General features: G+C 40.0%; 1 protein-coding gene across 4 annotated transcripts in view; it reads left to right on the top strand.

The window, feature by feature from the left end:
* The first annotated feature begins 4,760 nt into the window (after nt 1-4,760).
* The window catches only part of UPB1 (beta-ureidopropionase 1), an 18,057-nt gene continuing 10,272 nt past the window's right edge, over nt 4,761-12,545 (top strand). For 2 of the 4 annotated variants that reach the window (XM_071816139.1, XM_071816142.1), the window contains exons 1-6: nt 4,761-4,955; nt 5,643-5,814; nt 7,359-7,446; nt 8,149-8,243; nt 8,654-8,815; nt 12,143-12,312. In XM_071816139.1, the coding sequence (XP_071672240.1) occupies nt 4,855-4,955; nt 5,643-5,814; nt 7,359-7,446; nt 8,149-8,243; nt 8,654-8,815; nt 12,143-12,312 (788 nt within the window). In that variant the 5' untranslated portion in view covers nt 4,761-4,854. The remainder of the gene's footprint in view (nt 4,956-5,642; nt 5,815-7,358; nt 7,447-8,148; nt 8,244-8,653; nt 8,816-12,142; nt 12,313-12,545) is intronic. The other 2 variants (XM_065851236.2, XM_071816140.1) reach the window with 2 other exon arrangements.

Raw genomic sequence — 12,545 nt, 5'->3', positions numbered from 1 at the left:
AATGCGCCAGATTTTATTCTTTTGTTCTTTTAATAAACTGTCCGTGAGATTCTTCCCCTCCCCTCCTTTCCTGCTGGTCTACTTGCATTCTTATATGTTCAGTGTTTTTCTCTTCTGTCTTTGTTCCAGTTTATCAGCAATTTACACACAGTTGTTTCCCAGACTCCATGATTTCAACAGCAAAAATAACACTGACCTTCTGAGCCCATGAGCAATCTCGTTGGTGGTAATTTAGCAGAAAGTTACAGTAATGAACAAGAACGCTACTCTTAAATGTTAGATCATTAAATGTGTTTTATGAGTAGTTATTCTTTAATGCACTTCCTGTGCACCAGGGCAATAGCCATTTTCCAGGGAAGAATGAAGTTTTTAATTGACAGAAGTGGTCAATTTGTGAATCTCTTCTGGTTTAAAGATACATTTTCAGGTGTTATTTAATCAAAGCAAGCAAGGAGGATGTTTCTAAATAGAAAGACAATAGCTCTAACAACAAAAAGACCTTTCCAAAGGTACGTTAACTCTTTGAAAACTGTAAGCTGGGCTTTTCCTGAGGGAGGGAGGTGAGGAAGGAGGGAAAGGCGACCGAAAACTTACATTTTACTCCTCAGACCTGGGGCTGCTTGGGGACTGCTTTGGTCCCAGGCATGCCCGGGAGCAGACAAAACGTATTGTCAACAATAAACTTCCTCAGTTTTCAGCCACTTCCCCTCACCCAGCCTTCAGAATGGCAGGAAGCCAAGAGCAGATGACACAAAGCCAACTGTATGAGGTTTATAATTTGGTTCTCCTGCTCTGTAGGTGATTGTACCTGTGGCTTTGGCAGAGTCCATGGGAAAAGCAGGGAATCTAAACGCAGACCAGAATTTTCCATCCGTATCAAAATCTTCCACTTTGTTTACGTACAGATCTGTTTCTAAAGTGATAAGAATACTTGTAAAGATTTAAGAAGAATCAGGAAAAGAGCTCTTTGTCTGTAACCAGTGTAAAGGAGAAAAAAAACCCAACCCAAATCCCACTAACGTTAATTGTTATTAGCAAGAGGTTGTGGTGCAAAGAGTGACTTCAAAACAGAGAATGTTCATTTTCCTTTATCACAGGAGCCTTAAAGCTCCTTTGTCTTGATGTATAAACCAAAGCAGGACAGAAAGGAAGCTTACCATCTCCTTTCTCTTAGCTGAGTATTAAGTAGCATGGAGCCAGTGTTTTATCTTTCCCCTATATTTTAGACCTGTCTCCTCTCTTACAGCTTTTATTATGCTGATTATTCTTCACTGCCTGTCTCTTACACTTGAGATATTGTGAATCAGGTATGTTCCAATATAATCTTTTTATATCTCCATATGAAGCAAGGGAATCTGTATTTGAGGTGATGTAATGTGAAGATCTATTTCAGTGATCTATTTTGTTGTACATTTCAGTACTCCATTTTGTGGAAACTGGAAAAGGACATTGAAGAAGGTCATTTTAAAGGGTGTTGCAGTATCGAGAAAGCGAACTTAGAGCATCAATATCATGTGGCTTTGCAGGACATGTCTGGATCCACGTCCACCTAAATCCCTTGATAGGTGTTAATAACCAGCAGCGTGACCCTGTGGGTGATCTGAGACAGTTATTGCATTAGGGACGAGAGTTATCCGTTTATTTAGTTGCTCTGGGGAACACTGTGTGACCCATTTCAAGGAATGACAGCAGAAGAGTGTCTGGAAATATGATTTGCCTGACAGCAGCAGAGTTTGTAAGAAGCTGGGAGTTTAAAAGGGAGTATATGTACATACTACTAACTTAGGAAGGAAAGGCTGCCTACAGTCCTGCCTGCTGGCTCTGATACGTGATGCTGTTCAGTCTTCGCTCCTATCTCGGGTCACAGTGGAAAGACTTTGTTTGTTCGTCTAAATCTTTTCTTGGGGCTTTCCCAATTTTAGCCTGAACTCTAGATATTTGGCTCTTAAGTTCATTCTCCAGGGTGCTTCTGAGCAATGCCAGGGTGCTATTGCAGGGTTTTACAGGAACTCTTGGGAACAGTCTTGCAGCACAGAGTGTGTGGACCAGTATTATCAAACCCCAATTTTAACTCTGAGATGGTATCTGTGCAACAGAGAAGCACACAAGAGCTGCTTTTGTACAGACATTCTGTGTGGTCCTGACTTTTGTGCCCAACTTTCTGGACCACCCTGACTGAGGGCAATAGAGATGAAAAGCATGCACACCTCAGAACTGTTTTGTAGGAATTTTCCCTTGTTTTAAAGATCTTTGGTCCAACGAAATACGTATTTTCCTCTAAACCTGTTATTACAGCCTGGGTTCATACCAAAAGGTTCAGCTATTTCCCAAAATAATTACTTGGTTCAGGAAATGCAGAACTGGGAAGAAGTTTAAATGCAGAGGTTTGAATAAGTCAAAACCAGAGCTGGGATCTGGATTCAAGCATCACGCTTAACAGATATTTGCAATGACCGAGGTGGAACATTCAGACTTAAATCCAAGCTCTCTAATGTGCTTTGTCTGGGATATGGAAGGCATCTTCCTTTATTAGGTTACTTTCCTGCTCAACATTAACATTTCATGCTTTGAAGGTTTATTGTGTTGGCTAGAGTTATACCTTTATATACGCATAGTCCCTATGGAATAGCCTGATCTCCTTTCATCGTTATTAGTAATTCTAGGCTTGTCATTTCCTATTCACGCAGTCTGGACCTCACTGTGTTGTTGCAGGATGGTTGATACGGTGCACAGGAAATGTACTGTTTTTTCAGGTCTGGACTGTTCATGAGTATTCTTTTCAGGGGCTTCAGTTTTATTGCCCTGAAGTCCATTTCCTACATGTAGTACAATTTACTAAATTACAAACAAACAAGGCACCAATAGAGAAGTCAGTGAAAGTTCACACTAAGAATAGAAGCTTGAAGAGAAAAGTTCAGTTATGTGACCTTCTTCAGGAGCTGGATACAAAATAGACCTGCTGTTTTTCCCTTTAATTTGCAGCCCAGGCAGAAACAAACTTGAACAGTTCCCAGAGAAACCCAGGCCCTTCTGTTTGTTTCTACAAATCCTCCAGAAATGCTTTATCTGTTAGTTGACATCCTGAGTATACTGATATGAAAATGAACTAACTTGGTCTCCTGATTTCCCCCCTGTATTGTCAGCTGATTTTTACATTGATCTCCCATTCTGCAATGTTTAAAGATCTCCCAGCCATGAAAGAAACAAAATGTTAATGATACATACCTTTACAATTGGCCACTAAAGCAAATTAGGATGATCAGATGAAAAATACCACGTAAGTATCAGTCACTGCTTCTTATTGCCCTTCAGAAATATGTTTGGGAAAGAAAAATAATTCCTAGAAACGGGATTTAGGCCCTTGATCACAAACAGGGATGTGTATGTGGCAAATATTCACACAACGTACTAGCTATCCAGACTTTAAAAAGTTCCTTCCAAATGACTGGGCTTTTTTCTTCTCCTTCGTATTCACCATTGTTTGCTTTATAACATGTTATCATCCCTACTTTTAGCTTGTCTTGAAAATTCCCCCGAAGACTGAAGGATTTTCCCAACTGCTGTGCAAAGGAGCTGGTCAGCTCTTGAGGAACGTGTCTGCCCTGGTGCACTTGCCATACAGAGCACTGCTGCTGCTGTTTGGATTAAATGCATGGATTAGAGTGAAAGAATTACATATCTCAAAATACCTTGATGAAACCAGACTATCCCTGCACTCTTTCTGTTTGAAGTTAAATATTAGACACTCTATTCCCAACATTCTTTTTATTTTTAGCCTAAAAGGCTTAATATTTAACTCAAAATGCCTAACAACTGCAAATGCTAAGTGCTGAACGGCATTACATCCTCCAGAAGATACATAAAACAGTACTGAAAATTGATGTGATATAGTTAGACATGTGTAGCCATCCCTGGACTTCATGCTTCCTTTGAATGAGAAAACCAGTTACCACATGGTGAATTTCAGTGGTGTTTTGAAGCAGAAGGCACAGCCAACCGTTCAGTGGGAACAAGTGGTTTAAACAGGCAGTCCACTTGGTACCTGCAGAAGGAAATATCCTTTATTTAGATGCACTTTTTTTTTTAACCCAGATCCAGGTCTTAATTTGTTCAATCCTTTGCTTGCCATGGACTTTGGATTTGGGATGAAGTTCCAGTTATCTCGAGCCTCAAATGCATGTTAAAGACAAGATTATTTTTTATTACTGGTTCTTGTCGAGAGCAGCTAAAATGGACACACACATATCTGTGAAAAACATTGCTATTTTATAACTTCCGTTTCTAAGCCTTCTTGTTGAATGGTATCATTATAAAAAGCTCCTGAAGATGTTCTCCTTTTAAATGTGTTATTTCTGAGGCTGAGGATTTGGTTCAGAAGTGGCAAGTATCACAGAATGTCAGGGATTGGAAGGGACCTCGAAAGCTCATCCAGTGCAATCCCCCCGCCAGAGCAGGAACACCCAGATGAGGTTACACAGGAAGGTGTCCAGGTGGGCTTTGAATGTCTCCAGAAGAGACTCCACAACCCCACTGGGCATCCTGTTCCAGTACCTGGGAATGGCCATATCCCTGCCCCTTTCACCCTTGGGGACACCTCGGGCTCAGCCACCAGCGCACAGGGCGTTCGGCCCTACTGCTGGCGCCGACACCCCCGTGTCCCTGCCGCCATAGCAGGGACCCTTTCTCTCCCCGGGGGTGTCCGCGCCTGCCAAAACCCCGCTGAGGGGAAAGGGGCGTGGCCCGGCGGAGCGGCCCCGGGAGTGAAGTCCGCGGAGGTGCGCGCGTGCCTAACGGTCCGCGCGTGCCCAGCCGTCTGCGCGCTTCGCTTCGCCTCGTCCCGTCCCGGGCGGCGCCATGGCGGGGGGCCTGGAGTCGCTGGAGTCGTGCTTGGAGCGGCACGTCCCGCCCGAGGACCTCGCCGAGGTGAAGCGGATCCTCTACGGGGGCGAGGCCAGGTGCGCTGCCAGGGGCGGCTCGCCTCCCGCACCCCGCGCGGGGTGTCGCCTCCCGTCCTGTCCCATCTCTCTCCTCCGCCTCGGTCTCCGCGGGGATAGCCAGCCCGGGAGTGAGGGGGAATGAGGTGTGCAGGACATGGGGCTGGGCTGAAAGGAAAAAGAGGGGTAGGTCCTGTGGTGAGATAACGGGGGTAGTTTGGAGGTAATCCAGGTTGGGGAAACAGGGCGGTAGGGACATCGTGTGAGAAGGTGGCTGACTGGAATGAAAGACATGAGGAATCTTTCTGAGTTGGGGCTGGGGAGGTCGTGGCTTTGGGGTGAAAGAGCTGTAAAAGCAGGGATCTAACATGAGGAAAAATACTTTGAAGTGTTTATAACCTGTGGGTGGCAGATGAAAGTTTGTACATATGTGCTTCTTGGTTTCTGCAGCAAGTTAATAGTGTCTGGAAATCACCATCATAGAGGAGGACATTGGGAATTTGCAGCTGTGGAGGAGAGCAGTGAGATTTGCACTTGGCCTGGCTACTGTCTGACCGTCCCCTTGTCTGATGGTTGCCCATGGGGACATGTGAGCTTAGGCGTCTCTGCAGGGGTAGACAACATTTGTGATCCTTTTGATCTGCTGCATTCAGAGAAGTAAAGAAGAACATCTCATCTTGAAATATCTTTGTTTCCCATTAAATCCAGAAAACTTAATATGCCAGCAGCTGCTCTGTCAGCTGCTCAGGAAAGAGATTTTGAGCTACAGGGCTATGGATTTGAAGCTGCTCCAGAGCAATTGAGAAGGCCGCGTATTGTTCGAGTAGGACTGATACAAAATAAAATTCCACTTCCCACGGACACAGCTGTGGCAGACCAGGTATACAAGCTGGGATCTGGGCTGTTTGTGTGTAACTCATCTTCTACTGGATTGAGAAATCACATGCTTCAGTTGTTGATGTTAGAAACTCCATCATGAAATGTCTGCTGATTGTCTGGCAATATAGAACCCATCACTATCATAATACAGCATACTGTGAGACATTTGGATGACACATTTAGTTTTGTTGTTTATCAGAGTTATCTCTTGTGTTGTATTTACCTAGTGAATTGTCCAACCTGTTTGCAGTTTTTTCAAAGCTAAATATTTCATCACTGATTTTGTACATAAAAAGCCTTTGCCTCTAAAAGGAAACAGAAAATCATTTACGTGAAATCAAAAGAGATGGCAGCCCATGAAACCACAGGTGCAGTTCTTGTTTTAATTGAGAAATGCCCCAATATTGGAAAATTCATTAGACACAGATTGATAAGACTGTGTTTATTATTCTTTTTACAGCAGTAAACCAAATCATACTAAAAAGTTAATGTCATCTCCTAATGTGTTGCACTCCAAAGCACTGAGGTGACATACATAGAAATAGCTTCTTAAAAGTAGCTTTTGAAAAGTGAAAGGAAATACCATATTTATAAAATCTCCTGGAGCAGTAGTTTTGTACAGTGACAGGACAGAACAATTCTGAGGTAATTTGTTTTGGAAAGATTACCTGTCACAAATGCAAGTAATAGATTCAGTAAATGGATCAAGTCTGTGGATGCTTTGTAGCATCTGTTAAAAAGACTACCAGTTATATTAATGATTTTACTTTATAAGTAACTAGTTAACTATTTCTGTAAATCAATGTACAGTTGTTTTGTAGGTTACTGTTGACTTTTCTTGCCTCTTTCTTCTCTTTTTTTTTTTTTGACACCTGAAAGTATCAATGCAAAGTGCTACAACTGTGCTTGTCCTTAAGTAGAATACTCCAGAAAAAGTACTTTGAAACAATGTTTTTTGACTAGTTAATAAATATTTTTATATTTTTTTCTTGGTGATAATCTATTTAGCTCTTTGGACAGCAGGATTTAGGAAATAGTTTGGAGTTAATAACTTCTAGAGAGTGTCTAAGATCCACATGTGTGAGCAGGATTCAGAGATAACCAAGGAAGTGGGCTATCCCTACCTCATATCTTAAGATTCTGAGTACTTGACTTTGAATTCACATTTACTTAAAATTGTTCTGTAGGTTGTTTATAACGAGCAGCAAAATTATATTTTTTGCTGATTCTGTTAAGATTTTTAGCTATTTGCAAGTCAGTCAGCAATGAGTTGCCATATATTTAAATGTAACCATGGAGTCAGAATTCCATTGGATTGCTTTCTCTATTTTCAGCATGTTAATGCTTTTAAAAAAAATCTATATCTAACTTTCTGTTATCAGTGCTCAGGAATGATAACTCTGGAGTTATTCCCCCTGAAAGCAATGAGACTAAGTATAGAACAAGATAATGCAATGTGAACAAAGCTTGTAAAAACAGGCTATTAATGTACAAGTGAGTTAGAACACGCGGCTTATTTTATAATGTGACACTTCTCGCAATCAGGTGGCTGCACTACACAGACGAATGGCAGAGATTGTGGAAGTAGCTGCAATATGTGGAGTCAACATAGTTTGTTTCCAGGAGGCTTGGAGTGAGTATTTTCTGTGATTCCTTCTAGGTTGTCAGAAGTCAAGTTCCTTCTATTTTAACATGTATCCTCTGCTAGAAATATGTCTTGCAAGTAAACAGCAAGATAGAACATTTGACTTTACTGATTTGCTTTCTAAAGGAAAAAACAAATAGTCTTAGTAGAACTGTATGAACGATGTATGTGAAGTCTGTTATACTGAAGATTGGTATATGCTGCAACAGTGATATTTGTTAGGTGTGCTGCTTCTTCCTGTTATCCTTTGTCATCCTTTGGTCATCCTTTCCTCATTTATTTTTCTTCTAAAACTTCAGGGTTTTTATAGACAGATATTCAAATTACAAATTCTAATTTTATTTTAAATGGAGTCTTCAAGGCTTAATAGAGGCAAACCCCAAAATGAACCCCTGAGTTGTGAAAACAGATACACAGAAAGTGTACACTAGTGGCTGGGGTGTATATTGTATTTTCACCTCTTGTAAGACTTCTCTAAGTGCATTCTTTCTCTTCTACTTTGTTCTGTGGGGGCTCAAAACTCCTTGCTCTTGCTAAAAATACTTTAAAATAGCTTTTGCCTTTTAACAAGGAAAGCAGTTGAATAATTCTTAAATGTTTAATATCTTATCTGTATTCATGCAAACAGTGTGTATTTCTTGAGTGACATTAACATTCCTGTAAATTTTGCCCTGCACTGGTATTTTCCAGCCATGCCATTTGCTTTTTGTACAAGAGAGAAGCTTCCTTGGACTGAATTTGCTGAGTCAGCAGAGGATGGGCCAACAACAAAATTCTGTCAAGAGGTAAAAAAACCCCAAAATGAAGCAGCAACAAAAGGCAAAAAAACCCCTACATCCAGCCTCCAACCCCAGCTCATAACTGCAACTGATGGGTTGCATGGGTTTCTTCTTTATGTACCGTGCTTGTACCACTGAGAAAACCGAAATAATTAAAAATAAATGTTCACCTTGCTTGACAAATACTATGAGAGTGAGTGAATCAGAAATAGACAACAACTATGCTCAATATTTATTTATTTTTTAAACTACTTTGCGTTTATAGACTGACTCGTACCATGGAAGGCATACAAAACTACCTGTTTAACTATTCCTGAATTAGATGAAAGCTTTCTTGAATCCTTCTTTATGAACAAAAATTGAAAATCATTACTGTAGGCTTGTATATAATAGAAGAATTGTGTTCATTTGTACAGCTGGCAAAGAAATACAATATGGTGGTGATATCTCCAATCCTGGAGCGAGATGAAATACACGGGGGAACTCTGTGGAATGCTGCAGTGGTGATTTCTAATTCTGGAGCTGTCCTTGGCAAAAGTAGGAAAAATCATATTCCAAGAATTGGAGATTTCAATGAGGTAAGATGCAGTATTGTGATTGTCAAGCTAGTCTCACCTTGCAGCTCTTGTTTGTGTCTGCCTGTATTCTGTTAAGAGTCGTATTTTTGGAAAATGTAATGTATTTCTAGAAAATGTGGTTCACTAAGTGTCAGATTAGTTTTTCTCAGGTGAAATTACAGTCAGTTAATAGGAATAGAGAGTGATGACTCTAAAAGGACAAATAAAATCGAATCTTTGTCATATACTCTTCCTTGCTCTGATGGAAACTACAGAAGTATTGAGGATCTTTAAACAAAATTATTTAAGTCACAGCTTTGTTATGTCACTTGTCCGCGATTGGCCTAGATAGTTTTTGCATGTGTGCATGTTGAAGTTATTTTAATTTGGAGCACAACTGTTTCATGGTTCAAGTGTGAGCATTGTTTACGGTCTTGATCTCTGTTTCTCTGTGAGGTTGTCTTGGAAATGACAGTTCTTTTGCTTATGTTTCTTCGAGCAGGATCCCTTAATTCATCATACTTCTGACTAAATAGCTGGTTTGCAGCATCTTCTGTTTACTAATCATGTTACTTCCACTGAAGCTCCCAGCAGTTTTTAGGCCATCCTCCAGAATCAGCTTCAGAAACTGGACTGATAATGAAGGCAACATCAGAAGAAAACTGATAGATCTCAAATATTTTTATCCATCCACAGAATTATCACAAGCAGAAAGATCAGGATTAAAAATTAACCAAAGTCTGAAAATACATTGTCTTACCTAAGTAAATCTCTCCTTGTCAGCTAAAGTGAGTAATTAACAGATGCGTTTCTTCTATGCACTGGGACTGCTATATACCTGCAAATGCTTTTGTTCCCTGTCCTCATTATCTGGTCACTAAACTGAGGCTTCAGAATCCAAACTGTTTTTTCATTAATTTTAGAATGTTGGTTTGTTTGTTTGTTTTCTATTGAAACTTTGTGTTGAAAGACCTCTGGAAATTTTGACCTCAGCTCCCAGACCTGATCAGACTGGTTTGTGTTTCTTCAGAGGAGCCTGTTAATAGGTTTTTACACAATGGATTTCTGGCACAGGGCTGTCAGTCACCAGTTTTGACTTCTATCTCTAACAATTATTTTGACATGTAATATTATTTTATCGGATCTGTATTTTAGCTAGCAAAACAGTAACTAACAAACCCATAGAAAATATTAAGCATTAATAAAAATATACTTGGGTTACTTTCCACATTCTTGATTTGTTCCTTGTGTAATCAAACAAAAAATAAATTCCTGTTGCTTGTGCTAAAATATGATGTCTTTCAGTTTTCCAGACAGTGTTTTGTGCAGCATCAACAGATTCCAAGAAACTTTTTATTTGCAGCTATGAAACTGTAATGAAAGACATCTCAAAAAAGAAAATCTTTTTAGTTTTCTGTGTGAAGTATAAATAGAGTTTCATTAAGAGTTTTGCATAGTTCCTGAAAGGAGTTAGTTCTTATAACCCTAAATGCCAAAACTACCACAAAACAATCTATTTATATCCTGCAGGTATGCTGTAATGATTTGGCATTTCTTGTATCTGCCTCATGAAAGAAGCAAGTAGTGTTTATGCAAAACAGCACTGTCTTTTTAGCTATTTTTGTTAGCAAAGCATTAAGTCCATTCTTGTCCAATTCTGATGGAGCAACACAACTACAGGGAAGGATTATGCTTGTTTCTGTTACTTTAATGTTGTTTTCTTTATCAACAAAGTAAACCTCTGAGGAACCATTGAATTTGAAATTATTCTATGTGGATTGTTTCTGTAGAGCAGAATAGAGAAAGGAGCCTTGTTAAAATCAACCTTGTTGAATTGATGAGAACTAAATGAAAAGGGGAAGGAGATTGGTCTGTAACCTATTCAGCCTTGTGTGGGAGGGCCTATAAATAAACAAAAATCAATCCTTCTTGAGACATCACATTTTGTTGCTGCAGAGATGATTGTGACCTCTGATGAGGAATAAAGAAATAAGAACTGATGAATTCCCTGAAGCAACAGCATTCTTGTTTTTTTCCTCCTATTGTAATGAAACTGAGAATAGAATAAAAAATGGAAATATATTCAATCAGTGGGATTGTTTTGAAAAAGGATTGTGTGAGTGCCCACCACGTGGTGTGCTCTTTGCAGACATGAAAGGAGATAAAATCAGTGCCCAAGGGACAGTGCAATTTCATGACAGCTGATAATGAATAAGAAACATGAGATATCACATTTGCTGGGTATAGTGAACCTCTAGTTCTCTTGGTTTCAGAAGAAGATCCCCCTGTATCTATCATGACATTCTCCTACAGTGACGTGAGGCCCTAGTTTGTTCCGCAGCTGTAACTGTGCTTGCTTTGGGCCATGGACACACAGAAATCGTATAAACCAGCAAAAGGATGTCTTCTGTAGTGTTTCAGTACCCTTCCTGTTGATGTCTGAGATTTTCTTGGGTTTTTGACTACCACTAAGCACCGAGCAGGCAACTGTCAGTGACTCCACACGTATGCTTTTCTTGTATCTGGGAAGAACCATTTCTGTACATTTCCTTTACAGTATCTCTGTAAATGTTTGTCTCTTGATAGCAGTTAACAATGCCTTATCTTTCTCTTCACTAGTGTCTTTTACAGGAACCAGTGCATTTCGAATTGTTTAGAAATGTTTGATATGATAAAAGTTCAGAGCATATGGTAAATGGGGTCTTCTAAGCTAACAGCTGGCTCCAGTTTCTTTAAGGAGTGTTCTCTAGATTTATTCTGTGATTTTCATGGTGGTACTTTCAAGACTTCTGTTTGTTTAGAGCAATAAGTATAAAGAAAATGTAAATAACCGGTCATAGCTCTACACTGATATTTGTGTATAGCATTCATAAAATTAGTGCATGTCCTTATGTTAGAGGTGAATGTAAGGTAATTCCATGTTCTTTAAACACTGTTCATCGTATCTTTAATCTGAAACAAAGGATCATGATGACAGGAAAATTTGCTTATGCAGTGAAAGTACTGAGAGGATTGCCTAAAGTTTGGCCATTTGTGGGTCTCTGTTAAGCTTCTGTTGACATTTCTAACATTAGTAGAAGTGTTTATGTCAAAGTCAGACGGTGCTTAGGTGTAGTATGAGTGAAGGGAAACAGAAGAGGCTTGAATTTTATTTCATTAGCCTAGGAGAGCCACTTTTTGCTGTATACCCATTACATTGCACCTGTGTACTAAATGAAAGATGGTGTCCTTGCTCGTGGTCTAATGACTTGAGGCTGGTAATCAGAATAGGGAAGTGTCAAAGCAATGCTGGAGGTGTTTCTTGTTGCTTTTTTTAAGAAGTCTGCATTTGTGGTTTTTTGTTTGTAGTCTACTTACTATATGGAAGGAAATACAGGACATCCAGTGTTTCAGACGCAGTTTGGAGCAGTTGCTGTGAATATCTGCTATGGGCGCCATCACCCTCTGAACTGGCTCATGTTTAGTATGAATGGAGCAGAGATCATCTTTAACCCTTCAGCCACTATTGGAACTCTCAGGTAATACAAATTGATTGAGGCCATTGCACGCTTTCTTAGTTAGCTGAGCCTCTGAGCTCATCCCTGGGGCTTTGGAGGCACTGTGCTGAGGTCTTGGAACCAGAGGTATCACCTCCTTGTTTGGCTTTCTCGAAGGAATCTACATTCTTCTTTCTCTGGAGTTTTGGGCTACCAGTCTGCTTATAGTTACTAATTCACGGCATCCAGCTGGTGTTCTGAAAACTAATGACAGT

Source organism: Patagioenas fasciata, chromosome 17, assembly GCF_037038585.1.
Source record: "Patagioenas fasciata isolate bPatFas1 chromosome 17, bPatFas1.hap1, whole genome shotgun sequence".
NCBI lineage: Eukaryota > Metazoa > Chordata > Aves > Columbiformes > Columbidae > Patagioenas > Patagioenas fasciata.
Note: the sequence above shows the minus strand (reverse complement) of the source record. Positions and strands in the feature narration are given on the sequence as shown.